At 31.2% G+C, this 18,154-nt stretch overlaps 2 protein-coding genes across 2 annotated transcripts; both read left to right on the forward strand.

The window, feature by feature from the left end:
• Nucleotides 1-9,805: 9,805 nt before the first annotated feature.
• On the forward strand, nucleotides 9,806-12,464 carry LOC105128283 (transcription factor MYC2-like). The gene has a single exon (XM_011029877.1). It carries the CDS (start codon nucleotides 9,997-9,999, stop codon nucleotides 11,974-11,976), a length of 1,980 nt encoding a protein of 659 aa, XP_011028179.1. The 5' UTR covers nucleotides 9,806-9,996; the 3' UTR covers nucleotides 11,977-12,464.
• A 3,205-nt stretch (nucleotides 12,465-15,669) lies between these two features.
• Nucleotides 15,670-16,470, forward strand: LOC105128284 (plant/protein). The gene has a single exon (XM_011029878.1). The coding sequence runs from the start codon at nucleotides 15,963-15,965 to the stop codon at nucleotides 16,296-16,298; it is 336 nt and encodes a 111-aa protein (XP_011028180.1). The 5' UTR covers nucleotides 15,670-15,962; the 3' UTR covers nucleotides 16,299-16,470.
• The last annotated feature ends 1,684 nt before the right edge of the window (nucleotides 16,471-18,154 follow it).

Genomic DNA, 18,154 nt, shown 5'->3' on the forward strand with positions numbered 1-18,154 from the left:
AAAGAAAGAAAAAACACCCATAGACTTTTCACGTAAAATCCCCCCGCGTTACACTGCGTGTTTGTATTTATTTTTTAAAAATATAATATTTCATTGTGATAAATATATTTTAAAAGATTACAACAATTAATAATTTGAGATATAACACTTAACTAGTATTAATAAGTTGTTTTTATTTTAATTAAATAAAAAATAATGATATTAATCAAACAAATATTTTTTAAAAAATTATGATATCTTGAAAAAACAACTGGAATATAGAATTAAATAATCAAGAATTAAAAATTTAAGACTAGTCAACAAAATGCTAAACATAATAGGGGAAAAATCAATGTTTTTGAAATTATTTTTTATTTAATAATACAAAAAAAATGCTCACAAAACTATTATAATATCAGGACATTTTATAATTTACAAGCATTGTTTTCTAAAAAAAAAAACCATCATGGTTTTAAAATAAAAATTAAAATAAAAAATTCAAGATTTTGTATATGGTTGAAGAAAAAATATTTTTAGATATGATAAAGTTATATAAAAAAAATGCATTCAAAATCTTTAAGAAAAACAAATTCTATGTCAATTAAATATTCATGATTTTTTTTTTGTGTTAGACACGTGTTAATTGAAAAAAAAAACAATAAAGCTAAAATTTTCATAAAACATATAATATTATCTGTGAAAGATAGTGAAATTAAACAATAATTTTTTTAGTACAGTTATATCTAAATTTATAAAACAAAAAAAATCAAGCGTGAGGGCCTAACCTAAGCAACTCAGCATGTCTATGCCTCCAAAACACAAAGTTTAGGTGTGCTGATCTCAAATCCCATGTCCATGCAATTGAGTCTTGTTGTTTTTTACTTTTCCTTTTCTTTTATAAAGGACATGTGTCTAGTCATTTTCCCTTTCTAATTTTCAAAAAGAAATAAATAAATGACATGTGGTATGCGGCGACAAATGATTTGTCATATTTTTTCTATAATTCAACCGCCACAAAATTGACTAAGAAATTGGAAGAGATGATTTTTAGATCTAAAAATCTATTTTACAACTAATTCCTATCCACAATACCTTAAAGACTTATATAAACTTAGTTATGATATCAAATAATCTAAAAATAGGCTGGAAAAAGTAAAAAATAACCTGGATTGTTAAAACTTATCAAGCCCTAATGTAATATTCTAGGCAAAGTGAAGGACAAAGAACACCATAATAAAATACATATTATTTAATAGAACCTCTTAATATAAAGATAAACTTTTTTTTTATTATGGCTAAAGTTAGCGTCAACCAACTAATTTCACCTTATCGTTTTCTAATCTCACCTTATCGTTTTCTAGTGAGTTTCTCTTTTCTTTTTTTTTTTGTTTATAGATTAAAAAAAAATCTAAACCTTTGAACCAAAATAAAAATATCATTACCATAGGGTTAGCCATATAGTTTCTTCATGTTTTATATTGTAGTCCGTTGTCTTTAAATTTTATGTTTTATCCATAATTTTAAAGCCTTATTTCTTTTAATTATACTATATAAGGGTCTGATTAAAATAAAACAAAAGGTTATAAAATAATAAAATTGAAGTTTGAGATGCTATTGACCAACTATATGTTTTTTTAATTGTTGTTATGATAAACCTAGAAGCTCTGAGAGAAAATGAATTAAGGTAGATATAAGGATAAATAACATGAAAAAATGAGAATCAAATCTAACATAAAAATAAAATATAATAAGATATCAAATAATAAAATTGAGAAAAAATCAATTAAAAAAATAAAAACAAATATTAATAAAAAAACAAGGATCAAACTTAATATGAAAACCAAATAAAACCAAATGCTATGAGCCAAAAGTGAAAAAAATATCAATAAAAAAGTAATTTAAAAAAAAATAAATAACATAAAAAAATAATAATTAAATTTGATATAATAAATAAATAAAAGAACACCTTTTAAATTTGAAAAGCCAACATGATTTTTAAGATGATGAGAGAGAAAAGAGGAAGGAGAGACAAAAAACCTAATTAAAGCCAACTTTCACACCTCCGTTGACATGCATTGCTCTATTGAAAAGAGCACAGGGTAACGCAATAGTGAAATGCCTCATTCGACGCTCAAAGATTGTAAAACCCTTGCACCTGCCAGTGCATGTGTTAGGCACCAATCTATTTTCCTTGTCCGTTTATCTTGATCCTTGTACTTGTTTTGGTTTTAATCTTCTTTTTATAATGTGTTTTTTTAAATTAGCTAAATTTTATTTTATTTTATAAAATCAAGTATCAACTGAGTATAAAACATTTTCATTAAAATTACACGAGCTTATATCAAGGCAATCAAAACAAGTTACCAAGTCAAATCTTAAATAAAAGCTAATATAATAAGATCAAATTGAAAGAAAAAAAAGTTGTGAGGCCAAAAAAGAAGTACATGAACTTGTCTCTTGATTGTGAAAATTAGTCATCGATTTTGAAAAAAAAAAAAGCGATCAAACATTTCTTTAAGTTTCAAATTCAATCTCTAAAATTAAATTTTATTTTATAAAATCAAGACTTAATCAAGCAATGTAACAGTTCCTTGAACCCTTGAGATCCCCATATGCATGCATGGAAAACAAATTTTCAAGATCAGTCATAAATAAAAATAATATTAAAAAATTAAATTGTAAAATAAAGAAGCTAAAAGGTCAAAATATAAAAAATTTCACCGACTAAAAGCTCAAAAGAAAAAAATGCATAGTATTGAATAAATGTACAATCCATCTCGTTAAAGTGTGACTGCAGTTATTTTTTAAAATATTTTTTATTTGAAAAAATATTAAGATAATATTTTTTTTTAAAAAAAATTATTTTTAATATCAATATATCAAAATAATTAAGAAACACTCAAAAATTATTAATTTAAAATAAAAAAATAAAAATTAATTTGTTAAAAACATTTTTAAAATATAAAAATAAAAAGGGTTTAAGTTTTTTTTTTTTTTGTGTGTGATTATAAGTATAACATGGTCAACAATAAAGCAACGGTTCCAATATATACGCGGCCCGCACGTGTAGTCACGAAATTTATTTTTTTAAGGCAACATTGTCAATTCTGATTTTTGGTCAAAAGTGTCCCTGCACTCGTCAATTCAAAAAATAAAACAAGTGAGGTTCTAGTCTAATGATAAGAGAGGTTTATCTTTTTTTTTGTATCTGGATTCGAACTTTACCATGCATGTCTGTCACTCTCGCAGTACCTTACCTACTCACTGGGCTTGCAGGATATTCAGTGGACCGTGGGGATTAATCGTAGTGCGTGTAAGCTGGCCCGGACACCCCATGTAAATCAAAAAAAAAACAACAACAAAAGGAAATGATTTATTTTTTATCTTTTAAAAAAATAAAAATCATGCTTGGGAAATCATTCATAAATTGGAATTAGTGTAGCGATCGAGCAAATGAAGGTTCATGTGTCTGTGGTCGCGCTGGTGTATCTCTACGCTGGTTAGAACTCCTGGACAGGGTGAATAATACCTGTAAATTAGACTGCGGAATCTAATAGATGGACTCTGGATTTTTTATTGCTAACTACGTGACACGTACTGTGTTTCAAGCCTGGTTATTTTTTTAATAAAAAAATAAATATAGAAGCTTTTTTTAATATAATATTTTTTTAATTATAAATTAAAATGTTTATATATGTTTTAAACAAATAAATTGATTCTTGATATAGGCATGACTAAGACACTATTTGATACCGTGTTTCAAAAATAATTTTTAAAAAATTAATTTTTTTATGTTCTCCAATCATTTTAATAGTTGATATTAATAATTTTTTAAAATAAAAAAATATTATTTTAAAATATTTTACAATAAAAAATATTTTTAAAAACAATTACTATTAAATTTTTAAATACCCTTTAAAAATAAAATATTTAATTTTATAATATAAGTTATACATTTACTTGTGTCCTGTAATATGATATATATTTTTTTTTCCAGTTAAGCAATTAAAAAATAATTAAATTAGAATTGTAATTATAGTATAATAATTTTTTCACAACTTTGCCGACATGATGTTCACTATGAGCGGTCGGAATATAATTTGATTGATACTCATTACCAATGATGGATCTGTGAGAACATCGATCAGTTACCAGTCAAATTTGGTGACCTTTATTCTCTATGAATTCAATCTGATTGAAATCAGTTATACAAAACGAGGCACACGTATCTAAATTCATGTCGCCGTTTGGTATATGTTTTTTAAATTATATTAAAATATTTTTTTTTTTTAAGGTTTATTTTTAACATTAACATATTAAAATAATTTAAAACAAGAATTTAAAAAAATATATAAAAAACTTCACTTAAAAATCTATTAAGATAATATTTTTTTAAAAAATTATTTTTAATAAACAATATAGAAAATTAATTAAAACATAGAGTCAAACCACATTATTACTGCATTTTAAAATGAATTTCAACTTTTTTATTTTTTTGTGTTAGTGTAAAAAAAAAAAAACAGTATGAAACTTAAAACTCAATATAGTCAGGTATGCTGTTAAGGGACTCAATCCATGGAAAGCACGAGAAAAGTGTGCCGTTTCGTAACGAATTTCAACCTCTTTTTTTTTTTTTTTTTTTTTTGAGAAGAAGGATAGTTAAATTCAGCACGAAACGTGCTCAAACCTGGCTCTGGCCGCAATCCATGGAGAGCACAAGAGAAGTGCTTTAATCAATCAAACTTGTTCTCTATGATTGATTGACTTGTATGATTGATATGACTGATCGAATCTCTCAACAATTCCGTTGAAATTTGATTCTAAAAAATAATAAAAGAAATCAGGCTCATACAACAAGCCCAGAGTTAGAACACCCCCGTCCCCATGATCTACAGTAATTTCAATTTCCCAGGTGGCCCTGTTATCTTCACAGATCATACCATTAGGAACTTTGTAGCAACTTGAATTTGTACATCTTCACCGTTAAGTAGACCTCCATTAACTGTTCAGCCCTTTCTCAGGACAGCCATGTGTTTGCCGAGAGTGATGGGTAGAAGAAAGTGAAAGGATGAGAGAGAGAAAGGATGAATGCCCTCCTGGCGGCCATCTAGTTGTTTACTGGTTTCGTGTTCGAGTTAAAAATTTGTATGATAATTAATTTCAAGTCTATTAAATTAATTGAGTTATATATAAATTAAATTAAATATTTTTATTAATTAAAAATAATAATAATTAATCTATCCAAAGATTAATTTAAATATTTATATTAATTAAAAGTAATAATAATTAATCTATCCAACGTTAAAAGTATTGAACAGTTATTATATTAAATTGAAGAATAAGAGACAATCCTTCCGGTAGATTAAAAAATTATAACTAAATAGTCTTTTTTAATATTGATAAAGTTTGTCGGCAGTTAAAAATTGTTTTCTCTAAAGATTTAAAGATAACATGAAAAATAACCAAGAATTTCCTATAAAAAAATAAAAAAAAGTTACGATCTAATCATTTGTTGAGTTTTGACACAAGATAGTGATAAGGTTTTCAAGCCTTAAAAATTACGATACTAATACTAATCTATAGCGAAAAAAATCAGGGTTCTCGAATATAAGGTTACAACTCTTAATTATTAAAAAAATAAGGTAGAAAATTAATATGTTATCCTATGAATATCTTTGTTTAATAAATCCTAATGAAAACATCAACTGTTTATTAGTGATACAATACAGCCCAGCAAGAAAATCCAAAAATAAAAAGAAAAACTCAAAGTTAATAAGAAATATAATTAAAATAACAAAAATAGTAACTTTTGGGTATAGTCTTTTCAATATTGTCTGGTTATACCTACACGACTCCTATAGAACCTCTTAAATAAATTTAAGTTTGATTTAATAGTTAAATAAAAAATTATAATTATTTTCATCCAATCATGTATTTAATGTGCTCGTTTTTTTACATGTTTTGTTTTGTTTATTTAATTCATAAACACATTTAGAGTTTATGTGTTAAAAGGCATTCTGGAAGATTTTTAATTTTTTTATTTCAAATTATTTTTTTATGATCATCATAGTTTTGATAGCAATGTCAAAATTAAATTAAAAAATTTTAAAAAATATATTATTTTAATATATTTAAAAATAAAAAAGATACTTTAACAAACATCTGTTATCGCAATTCAAAACACTACCTCTAAGTTACACATCCAATTCATACTCTACAATCCCTCCTCTTGAGTCCATCCTCCCCAGTCCCTCCATACACCCACTGTTATTTGTCTCCTTTGTTTTTATGAATTCTTCTCCCGCGAGGTCACATTCATGCACAAGGTCGAAAGGGATGAGAATGTTATTTTTACTAAAACTATGGGTCTCCTTGTAAATAGACATCAACGACGAGCATAAAACACAAAAAACATAAAATTGAGACTTTAGAGGGATCGTTTACAAATTTACTCCAAGCTAAAAGCATTCGGCCCACACATAAAGTATATAAAATTAAAAGAAAGAAAAATAAGTGAATATAAATAATCCTAGAAAAGGGTGATGGAAAATTTATCACATGGGAAGAGCGTATACACGTGCCAATTAAAATAAAATAAAGAAAATTGTATTTACATCCCTTGTAAAACACTGAGCAAGCAAAGCAAAACGTGTCTCCATTAACTCTAAAAATAATAATTTAATTGGTGAAGTTTTAAATTTATTTTTTTAAAACTATTAATTTAAATTTTATAAACTGTTTTTTTAAAAAATATTAATTTAATTTTTATAAACTGTAAAATTATTAAAAAATTATATAATTATTAATTTTAAGATTTATAAAATTAATTAAAATATAACAAACTAATCCAAATATCCATAATAATAATAAAATACCTCAATAGTTTATAACATTTATAACACTACAAAGTTTTAATAACCCGTAAAGAATATTTCAATTTTTTTATGACATAACCCGACAAAAAAAGAAAAGAAAGACGACCCCATCAAGGGCCATGATCATCTTTCGTGACCCCAACGCGTTCTAGGCCTTGTATTTATCAACGATTCATGTTGCGTCATATGCAAAAATATCAATTAAGGGGCTTGGAGCATGTTAGGGTGAAGTGCTCTAGCGATTATTTGGAAAATTGCTGCCGAGTTCCCGAGTCTCTTGTTACTCGGGGCTGGCGGCTATTTGAGAAGAGCCGCAAGGGAGACTTGTAAACAGCAGCAGGCTCTCCTCCTTGTGGGGATACCATCGGTATGTATATTTGAGCCGCAAGAGAGACTTGTAAACAGCAGCAGGCTCTCCTCCTTGTGGGGATACCATCGGTATGTATATTTTTTTAATTTGATTGGACTCCACTGGAATTACAAAATATATTGCTTTGGATTATTTTTTCGGTGTTGTTTGAAAAGATTTTCATTTTAAAATATAAAATAATATTTTTTATTTTTTAAAATGTATTTTTAATATTATCACACCAAAACACTTTAAAAACATTACAAAAATTAAAAATTTTAAAATCAAAATATTACAAAAAAAAGAAACAAAGGTAATTTTTTAATATTCTTTGATTGCTGATTAATGTGATCTATAATCTTCGTGGAACTTTGATAATAAGAGGTGAAGATGACGTATGTCTACTTCTCAAAAATAAAAATAAGAATAAAATCTAAATTATAAATTATCATGAATCTTAAATTAAATTGTCAAAACTCTAAATCATCAACAATAATGTTGGGTTATTGTTATTCTTAGCTCGTTTAATTTCAATGATATTAGCTAATTAATATTTATTACTAGAACGATAAATTAAATCAGGATTTAACTTAATGATACTGATTAATATCTATTACAATTTATTAATTTAGTCAAAATTACAATAAATATTTTACATAGAGAAAGGGTGATGGTACATAGAATGAACAAAGATTAATAATGAAACATCATTTCACTCAATAAACAAATTAAATAACATAATTTGAATGCATTACGGTTCTAAAAAACAATATGAAAAAAATAGAATTGAGAAATGTAATATAAATTAAATATTATATTTCAGAATTATGATATTAATTAAATACCAAGATATTCTAGTAGCCATCTTCATAATCAGCTAACCAAAATTCACTAGCCAAATCCCCTTACATCCTATGTATTTTGAAGAGTTCTTATAATATTTTATCATTGAATTGCATAACAATTTCAACTCTATCAATTATTTAATTTACTAGTCTTATATTAATCAGGTCAATTGCAAATAATCTCAATCTTACCGCACAAAACTCAACCTCAGTTGTTTTCACTTATCATATTTATAAACAATTTATATATAAGAATGTTTTCATAATATGGATATAAATAAATATACATGTTTATATAAGAATTATAAAATGCTTAAATAATTTAGTTAATTTACTAATTAAAATACTAATATATATCAACATAGATTATCTATTTATTCATGTCTATATCATGTACTAGATGATCCAGATTCATCAATAATATAATTAGTTCTTATTTTTATTTTTATGTAAATTATCTTGTTCTCAATCATAATATCATCAAAAATTAATATTTATTTAAAGTTTTTAAGTACATTACAACTACTACAGCTAAAAAAACACCTTATAATTGATATAGTAATGATTGACTACTACCATTCCATTTCTTCTATGATTGGCCTCCAATTTTTCTAATTCAATCTTTAATCATGTAATCTATATCATAATTAACTATAAATATAATATAAGTTGGCATTCCCTGTAACCATTTTACATGAACTCTAACAATTCTAAATTTAAAATTTTCTAAGTTTTTAAACAAAACAACCAAAAAATAGTAGAAATTATAATACATTAGCACTGCTAATCGATTCAAATTGATATCCCTTTTTCAACAGTTTCAAGAATCTTCTAATTTTCTTCCAAACTTCCCCTCTATAAACACCCAATCTCTCCATCGTTTTCTCTTTCTAAGTTTTTTCTCTATTTTGATTTGGTTTTCTTTACTGGAAATCACCTAAAACCAATCTCATTTAATTTGGGAGGAATTGAAGAAAAAAAAAGAATCAGAATAAAGAAATAGGCTCAATTCATAATCCACATGAAGATGACAACAAACAGATAATCTTGATTAAATCTAATTTAAGAAGAGAAAAAGTGGTTTGATAAAAATAATTAGAATTGAGTTTTAATCAGGACATAACGCGAAAATCAATTGAAAAAGGAGATGAAAGGGAAATGTGAACAAAGCTCTCTGGGAAGGAGTGAGAATCATACAAAGTATAAATTTGAACCCCTTTTCACATGCTATCTGGTGCATTTGATTATTTATTATTTAATCTCAAGCACCTTTTGGTCCAACTCCCCATTGAGTAGGAGTAGTCATTTCAGTTCAAAGAGGAGTCACCGAGTCCCATATTAGCAAGCTTCCATAAATACCCCCTACCAGCTGATTTCCATCTTCCTTCTCTACGTGTCACCTCGGTCCAAACCAGCAGAACTATTCCACGTGATCTCCACGTGCTCCCTTAGCCAGCCCTAAACCCAGCCTTGCATCCCCTCCAGTCCACTCTCACGCCGCCCTTCAAAATATCGTGAATTAATCGGCGACCCTTTCCTTCCTAGAAACTGGCACCCTCACTTTCTTTCCAATCCTCTAAATTAACTCTTATAAAAATAATAATATGAAATTAGAAAATTTAAGCTCAAATTCACTCCAAATAAATTCCAAACCCAAACGCACCCCAGATTACTCCCCTCCCGCCCCTCCCCTCCCCACCTTCCCCTCCACCACAACCACCACCACACGCTCTCTCTTAGAACGAAATCCCCCCCTCCCGCCCCTCCCCTCCCCACCTTCCCCTCCACCACAACCACCACCACACGCTCTCTCTGAGAACGAAATCCCCATCAAAACCAACGCTTTCTCTCTCCAGACTAAACTTCATTTCACCCCTTCCTCACTCGAAAAGAAAAGTAAGGATCTCCCTTTATTAAAAAAAGGAACAACACATATTTACTTTTTGAGATGACTGATTACCGTCTACCACCGGCAATGAATCTATGGACGGACGACAACGGGTCTGTAATGGAAGCGTTTACGAACTCCTCCGATCTCTCTTCTCTTTGGGCACCGCCTCCTCAAACCTCCGCCTCCTTTTCAACGCCAGCAGGAGCAGCAGCAGGAGCAGCAGCGCAGCCATCTGATAATACTATGTTGAACCAAGAAACACTCCAGCAACGCCTCCAAGCATTAATTGAGGGCGCGCGCGAGAGCTGGACTTATGCGATTTTCTGGCAATCCTCTTATGATAATTCGGGTGCTTCCGTCTTAGGATGGGGCGACGGATATTATAAAGGGGAAGAAGATAAAGGCAAAGGTAGGATGAAAAATTCGGCATCATCAGCTGCTGAACAGGAGCACCGTAAAAAGGTGCTCCGTGAGCTGAATTCGTTGATTGCCGGGCCTAGTTCTGTTGCTGATGATGCTGTTGATGAAGAGGTTACAGATACTGAGTGGTTTTTTCTTGTTAGCATGACTCAATCTTTTGTTAATGGAAGTGGGTTACCTGGTCAAGCTCTTTTCAATGGGAGGCCGGTTTGGGTTGCTGGGTCGGAGAGGTTGGGGACCTCGCCGTGTGAAAGAGCAAGGCAGGGTCAGGTTTTTGGTTTGCAGACTTTGGTTTGTATACCGTCGGCAAATGGTGTTGTTGAATTGGGTTCCACTGAATTGATTTTTCGAAGCTCGGATCTGATGAATAAGGTTAAGGTTTTGTTTAATTTTAATAGTTTGGAAGTGGGTTCATGGCCGATTGAAACAGCAAATACCGATCAGGGTGAGAATGACCCGTCTTCACTTTGGCTTACTGATCCAGAAACTAAAGATGGAAATGCTGGGATTCAGTCGACTACTCCGGCTCATCAGACTGGGAACAGTAACAATCATCATAGTTCGAGCAGTTTGACTGACCATTCAGGCGGAATTCATCATGTTCAGAATCATCACAGCCATCAACAGCAGCAGCAGCAGCAGATGCATACTCAGAGTCTTTTCACTCGAGAGTTGAATTTTGGGGAGCACAGCACGTATGATGGGAGTACTGTTAGGAATGGGAATTCCCATTTGTTGAAGCCAGAATCTGGAGAGATATTGAATTTTGGGGAGAGTAAGAGGAGTACTTCCAGCGCAAATGGGAATTTCTATTCGGGTTTGGTGACGGAGGAGAGTAATAAGAAGAAAAAATCACCTGCTTCTAGAGGTGGTAAAGAAGAAGGGATGCTTTCGTTTACTTCTGGTGTGATTTTATCTTCTTCTGGTTTGGTGAAATCGAGTGGTGGTACAGTCGGGGATTCAGATCACTCTGACGTCGAGGCCTCGGTTGTAAAAGAGGCTGATAGCAGCAGGGTTGTGGAACCCGAAAAGAGGCCACGAAAACGAGGGAGAAAACCTGCGAATGGAAGAGAAGAGCCTTTGAATCATGTTGAAGCAGAGAGGCAAAGAAGAGAGAAACTTAATCAGAGGTTTTATGCACTACGAGCTGTGGTTCCTAATGTATCAAAGATGGACAAAGCTTCCCTTCTTGGCGATGCAATATCGTATATCAATGAGCTTAAAACGAAGCTGCAATCTGCTGAGTCCAGTAAGGAGGAGTTGGAGAATCAAGTAGAGACAATGAAGAGGGAGTTGGTAAGTAAGGATTCAAGCCCTCCTCCCAATCAGGAGCTTAAGATGTCAAATGACCATGGAGGTAGACTGATAGACATGGATATTGATGTGAAGATTAGTGGATGGGATGCAATGATACGAATCCAATGTTGCAAAATGAACCACCCTGCTGCTAGGCTAATGTCGGCTTTGAAAGATCTGGACCTTGATGTTCAGTATGCGAATGTGACTGTGATGAATGATTTGATGATCCAGCAAGCTACAGTGAAGATGGGGAATCGGTATTACACCCAAGAAGAGCTAAAGGTAGCCATATCTACAAAAGTTGGTGATGCCCGATAGGCAGTGAACCGAGCCACAGATGCGATTTGCAGTTGGGATAGGTCTTGGTAAAGATTATAGGTCCCGAGTTTCTTTATTAATGTTTTAGGATTTTGGGATGTTTAACGCTCCCCTGGTAGCACAAGATCCGTACAATAGCATTATTTCTTGGTGTTTCTTAGTAGCTGTTCTAGTAAAATTCTGAGTTGGGGTACTTTAATTTGAGGGGCTGAACTGACGAGCTATGTAGATTTGTGAGGCTCCAATCAAGTGAAAATAGCTATTTTTGTGTTTATTTTCTGTTTGGCATTGATGTATATATTGAAATTCAAACCTGATCAATTTTCTGTGTTAAATCAACATGTATCGTGGTGTTTTTCTGTCAAACTTCAACGACGGAGAAGGCGAACAGAATTCCAGTAATTTGTTCTATTAAATCGGTTGTAGATTGCCCCTTCGTCATGGAAGTTATTCATATGTATCCTATAAAAACAGGCTTGAGTTCTGGATTTTGCCTTCTCCTGTCCAGTAATCCTTTTCTCTTGATGCAGAAACTCAAAGTCTGGGATGGTAGTGCAGCTGCAGTTTCTTCATCTGTGCTCTTGTTTGTCAAGCAATAGACTGTGTCCGGGACTCTTGCCAGTTCATATTTCGTAGTTTATTGTTTCAAGGCGACATCAAATCTCCTCTCTGTGCTGCGCCGAAGGGTATCTACCTTGCTGACTTGATTTATTTAAAGGAAAATTTGTGCTGTTGTAAAATTCGGAAGCTTTATTTTATTATCGTTTTGAAGCAAATCTAATTTTGGTTTTTTTTTTCCCTCTCTCTCCGACATTCCTGGTTTGGAAATGGCACCTGGTATTCTATGGGTTCTGATGACTGATACCACGTGCAGTTCTTCGGACTGATCTAATCACATAATAGCATTTCTGCTATCAAATTGCACACGTCCCCTCAGGTCCCATAATAGCATGCTTACATGCAGCAGCTGTAGCAATAGCTGTTAAAACCATAACACGGTAAGTGACTTTAACCATGGAAAAATGCTCGAGGTGTTTGGTGTCCTTTTCAACCCTGGGAGTCATTAGTTCTTCTACCCAATCCATCGGCCTCTCTCTCGAAGGTTAATTTTAAGGATCTCCTTGCCTTGCCTTGCCTTGCAAAGAATGTACAAAGGCAATGAGGTTATTTGATTACACGTGGGCTAAGCAGACCAATGTTTAACACATGCTTAATGTCTCGTAATAATCATCATGTAATAGGTACGGCATGAGAAATGTCTACAATCAGATTATTATCGGAAACGTAACATGGGACATGGCTGACGTGGGTACCTTGAATGTAAGATTAGAAGATGTCATGGTGGCTGCAAAATAGTCAACAATCTCCACAAGTTAAAAGACAAAAAAAAAAAAAAAAGAGCAGTGCAAAATAGTCAACAATCTCCACAAGTTAAAAGACAAAAAAAAAAAAAAAAGAGCAGCCCTTGAGAGAAGAATGCTTTGTGGATATGGATGGTTGGTGAACTCAAGACATCAGGGTTCCGATTCGAGTTCCTCAACTCAGGGTGAGAGGAGAATGCGTTGGGGGCGTTATTACTAATTTCTAACCAAAAAACACAGAATGGCATTTGACATCCATGAAGCTATACATGAGAGTTCCCTGACGCTTACAAGTGATTTTTTTTTGTGCAAACAGTAACCCATTTTTATATTTTAATAATGCTTTTGAAATAATTTAATTTTTTTTATTTTAAATTGATTTTTTATATTTATATATCACTTAATTTAATATGATATTAATGTTAAAAATATTTTTTAAAAAATAAAAAGTATTATTTTAATATATTTTAAAATAAAAGATAATCAATATCGTAATTTAAAAGCAAAATTCAATATAGTAAAGGCGAGTAATTGTGGATCTCGATTCAAGCCACGGTACAATTAATTTTGGACACTTTGAAGCACAGGCGGGCGAGCCTGGGCCAAGTGTTGCAAGGGCATAGTACTCAAGGCGGCGATCAAATTAAAGTAGAAAGCGAGGAAATAAAACGAGATTTCAGGAATCGAATGCAATATTAAAGTGAGATTGGCATCTTGTTTAACTACCTAAAAAGTAAAGAGCAACGGATTTTTTCTCAAGAAACTTAATCATATGTTGGGTCACAATCAGCACCACCACCGAAATGAATATAATTAACCGGTTAATCAAGAGCTCATGAGATGCTAATTCTGTTGGTTAATTATATAAGCCAGCCTTATTTCAAATTCAAAAGATAATTATTACAGTAAGCGCATCATAATCTCTTAGCCTTTTCTCTCATAAAGTCCATGCCATCTTTACTAGCTGAATTTGGCTTTTGTTACAAAAGCATCGTATTACTGTCCGGAATCTTTTCGTTATTTGCATTTGGACACACAAGAAATTAATAAAAGGGAACATTAAATAGTCTTCTCAAGCTTGCAAATAGTTTTCACATGCCTTCATCTCAGCTTCATAGGCTCTCCGTGTATATATACACATGCATGCATCAAGGATTCATCAATGATTAATGAACCTCAAAGTCTCACCTCATTTTTGCAAGTTGCATGGAGGAGGAGCCTGGAAGTGTCGAGATTCAGTGTTCTAGTCTGAAACCTGAGGCCAGTCGCTTCAGAAGGTAAACAAGATCAGCGAAATAATTCCATGGCTCAATGATTCCATTGTTAGGTTGAGCAATGATTAATATGGTGAAAGGAATCCCGTATCAGTGGCTCCACTATTGAAATAATTTTGTTCGGGAGAGATAAACTGAGTAATTCCTTTTCGACGGATGTCCAGATTAAATGCTTCTAATATAGCTTGAGGGTGACATTTTAAGAAGCGGAGCCGTGTGAATGTTTTTTACCTTCTTTCCTGTGCTTTTCTTAGGTGGAAGGGTCAAATATACAAGTGGATCACATGAGATGTCAGCGAGAACTTTGTTAAAGTCTTCTTCTTCTTCTTTTTTAATTATTATTATCACCTATAAACTAAAAGAAATAAGTAAAAATACTGTAATATTTTCTCTGCAGGCGTGTTGTTCACACACATCTACACCCACATTTTATTATTTATAGTAATTTTTTTAATCTATTTTAGTCTTGATTTTCTTTTTTTGCATTTACTAAAAATTAGTTCTTTGTAAATTCATCTTAGAAGGTGATTTTTTATATTGATATTTTTTTTATTTAATTTCATACTTTATTTCTTTATAATTTCATCATTAAAACTTATATTAGCTTGACTTTATATATTGAGATTTGTTTTATTTTGCATGATCATGTGTATATGAAGTGTTAGGAAATACCCCAATATTAAATTAAAGATTAATATTATAAAATAAAATTTGAGGTCAAAATTTCAAAAAAAATTAAAAAAATCAAAATCAAAATGAAATTAAGTCGCCCAAAAATAAATAGGGTATTTTAAACTATTTAGAAGTCACCGAAATTTTATTTGTTACTTGAAGTTTTAATTTATATTTTATTTTGGTCCTTGTTATTCTAGTATTTTACATTTCCATCATAATTGTTTTTTTTTTTACATTTTAATCCTGAGTGTTGATAGATAAAGCCATCCAAAAAAAAAATTTATTCTATCCACGTCGTCGTAGCATGGCGTGTATTAGCATCTATTGTATTTCATGCAAATATCGTCAAGTCAGAGGCGGATCAATAGTCATGAACATTCAAAGTCGTTACGGCTCAAATCTCTGGCTTACCTGTCTTTCCGGGCATCGTGAATGACCATGGTTGTTAAATCTCTAATTAAAAAAGAAACAGAGAAAAAAAGAAGAAGGTTTCAGGAAGTAACCATTTTAAACTTTTCCCTTCCTATCCATCGCCTTCCCTACATCCCATCGATCCCCAGCTTCCCATTTCAATATCTCAAACCAGCTTCTTGATTCATCTCCCTGCAGCCACCGAATAAACTAAACCTAAAAAGGTTCAACTTTCTTGTAAAAGGGTATATATACGCATCTAACCATGAGCCTCAATTGTCTAACCTGCCAAGACCTGCAAAGGAGTGATTCTGAGAGGGAGAATTTGCAAGTTAAACCGCATAAAAATAATAAATTATGTTGCATTAAGATGGAAAGAAGCTGGTCAGGAAAATTGAGTCCGCCATCTTATGGGCACGCGGGGAGAAATTCTAATGTGTTTTCTGCAAGAAGGGTGATCAAGAAAGAGCCTCGCCGCTTAAACATCACAGGAGGCGTTACATTCAAGGGATGTGACGAGCCAAAGTTGGTGAGGAGCTCTGGAATGAGAAGGGATTGGAGCTTTGAGGATTTAAGAAAAGCATGCAACGGAAATTATTAACATATATGCGTTCTAATTATCAACCCCACCCTCATACATTTTTTCAATCTTTTTTGTGAGTTTTGTTTCCCTATTCCCGTCTTCTTAATTAATACTTATTGTATTGATTTTCTTTTTGCTTGAAATCGTTGTATCTAATGAATGTAGTAGGTACCTGCCATGTTCACATCTTCATGCTAACTATTTGATATGCATTTGCATTGCGCGGCATCGTGATTTTTGGGGCTTTTATATGAGGATTTTCCCAGCAAGGATTTCTCCATGTGCCAATATTTGTAAGAGTTAACTCAGATTTTGCATCAAGAGGTTGAGAGTTTGAAGGATAATTATTTGCAGACGAAGTGCTGATGGAATAAGGTGATGACAATCCTTTTAATATTTGCTTACCAGCTATCATCTCATGTGATGTGCTGCCTTAAGATCATGTAAGCATTAGTACTATTTTTGCTGAAAAAACAAAAAGAAGTTGCTATCAGAACCTTTTGTAAAGAGGCAAGGGATGAAGGTTGCGTGGTGGATACAAGATGAACCCAGCTTTCCCCTGGTGGAATATTAGGACGATGATATGCTGCTCTATTATCAGTCTTCAACTAGGCTTTCTGTCTAAATTGTGCATACATTGGTTCAAATCACCGTTTGTCTGTACTGATCCAGAATCCCAGACAATAAATTTATAGCTTGGATCGTGGAGATCAAAACCTCCGTCTACTGATCTGCTATGTGATCTGGATATGCGGGGATATTATTTTAAAACTCATATTTTTAGTTTCATAGATAAGCATTTGATTGGATATTGGGCTTGTAATTTATTTAAAAAATTACTTAGGTTATTCTTTTTTTATATTTGTTGTTATTTGTTTTGTTAGATTTATTTTTATTTTAAAGAATCTTTTAGAATTAAATTAAATTTACTGTTTAAAAAATATTGTCCAACATGTCACATCTTTATTTTTTATATATATTTTTAAAGGTTAAAAAAAATATCGATCCCATGATATAATGCAAAATAAAAATTCATTTGTTTTGTTAACCTATATTTTGTTAATTTTATTATTTAATATTTAAATTATTTAAAAATTAAAATTCATAAATTCTATTTTGTACTTTTATAAGATTTTTTTATTAATTTTAAAAATCAACTGGATTATTTGGAATCCTTTTATTTTTATTTTTTATCAATTTCTTTAATCATATTATTAAATTAACCTGACTTACTTAATTCAGTCAGGTTAATGACCTGAATCTCAAATTTTATTTGCTTCCTTAAATGCTAGCATTAGCATACTTAAACATCTTTTTTTTATGCTAGAATCAAATTGGTCAAGGTTGCGGCGTAACATAGATCACCAATCTAGATTTGTCTAAGTTGTTTTTTTTTTAATTAATTTTTTTTATTTTAAGCCTTAAATATTTAGTTAATTAGAACTTGGTTTTTTAATTTGTTTTAATTTAGATTTTATAAGATTATCATTAATTTATGTTGATTTAAATATAGTTAGTCTGAATTAATTTAGTAGTAATATTTTTTTAAATGTGTTGTCTAGTATATCTACTAATATTTAAAAAACAAAAATTCATCAATTATACATCAAATTCATCAATATCTTTACGTGTTTTTTGAAGTTATGAAAAAATAACCTCCCCACAACATAGCACAAATAAAAAAAGCTAGTCTTCTATAAAACCATACATGTAAAATCTATTGAATTAATTTGAGTCCAATCCTCAATCTAGTTTTTATGCGCACCCAAGCGCTTTTTTTTAATTTTTTTTCAATTACAATGCTATATGGTTCATAATAACTTCTGCAAAATGGTCCACGCACTACCAGCTCCTTTCTGCATTCCTTATGATGG

The sequence above is a fragment of the Populus euphratica genome, unplaced genomic scaffold (assembly GCF_000495115.2).
Source record: "Populus euphratica unplaced genomic scaffold, PopEup_1.0 scaffold49.1, whole genome shotgun sequence".
Lineage (NCBI taxonomy): Eukaryota > Viridiplantae > Streptophyta > Magnoliopsida > Malpighiales > Salicaceae > Populus > Populus euphratica.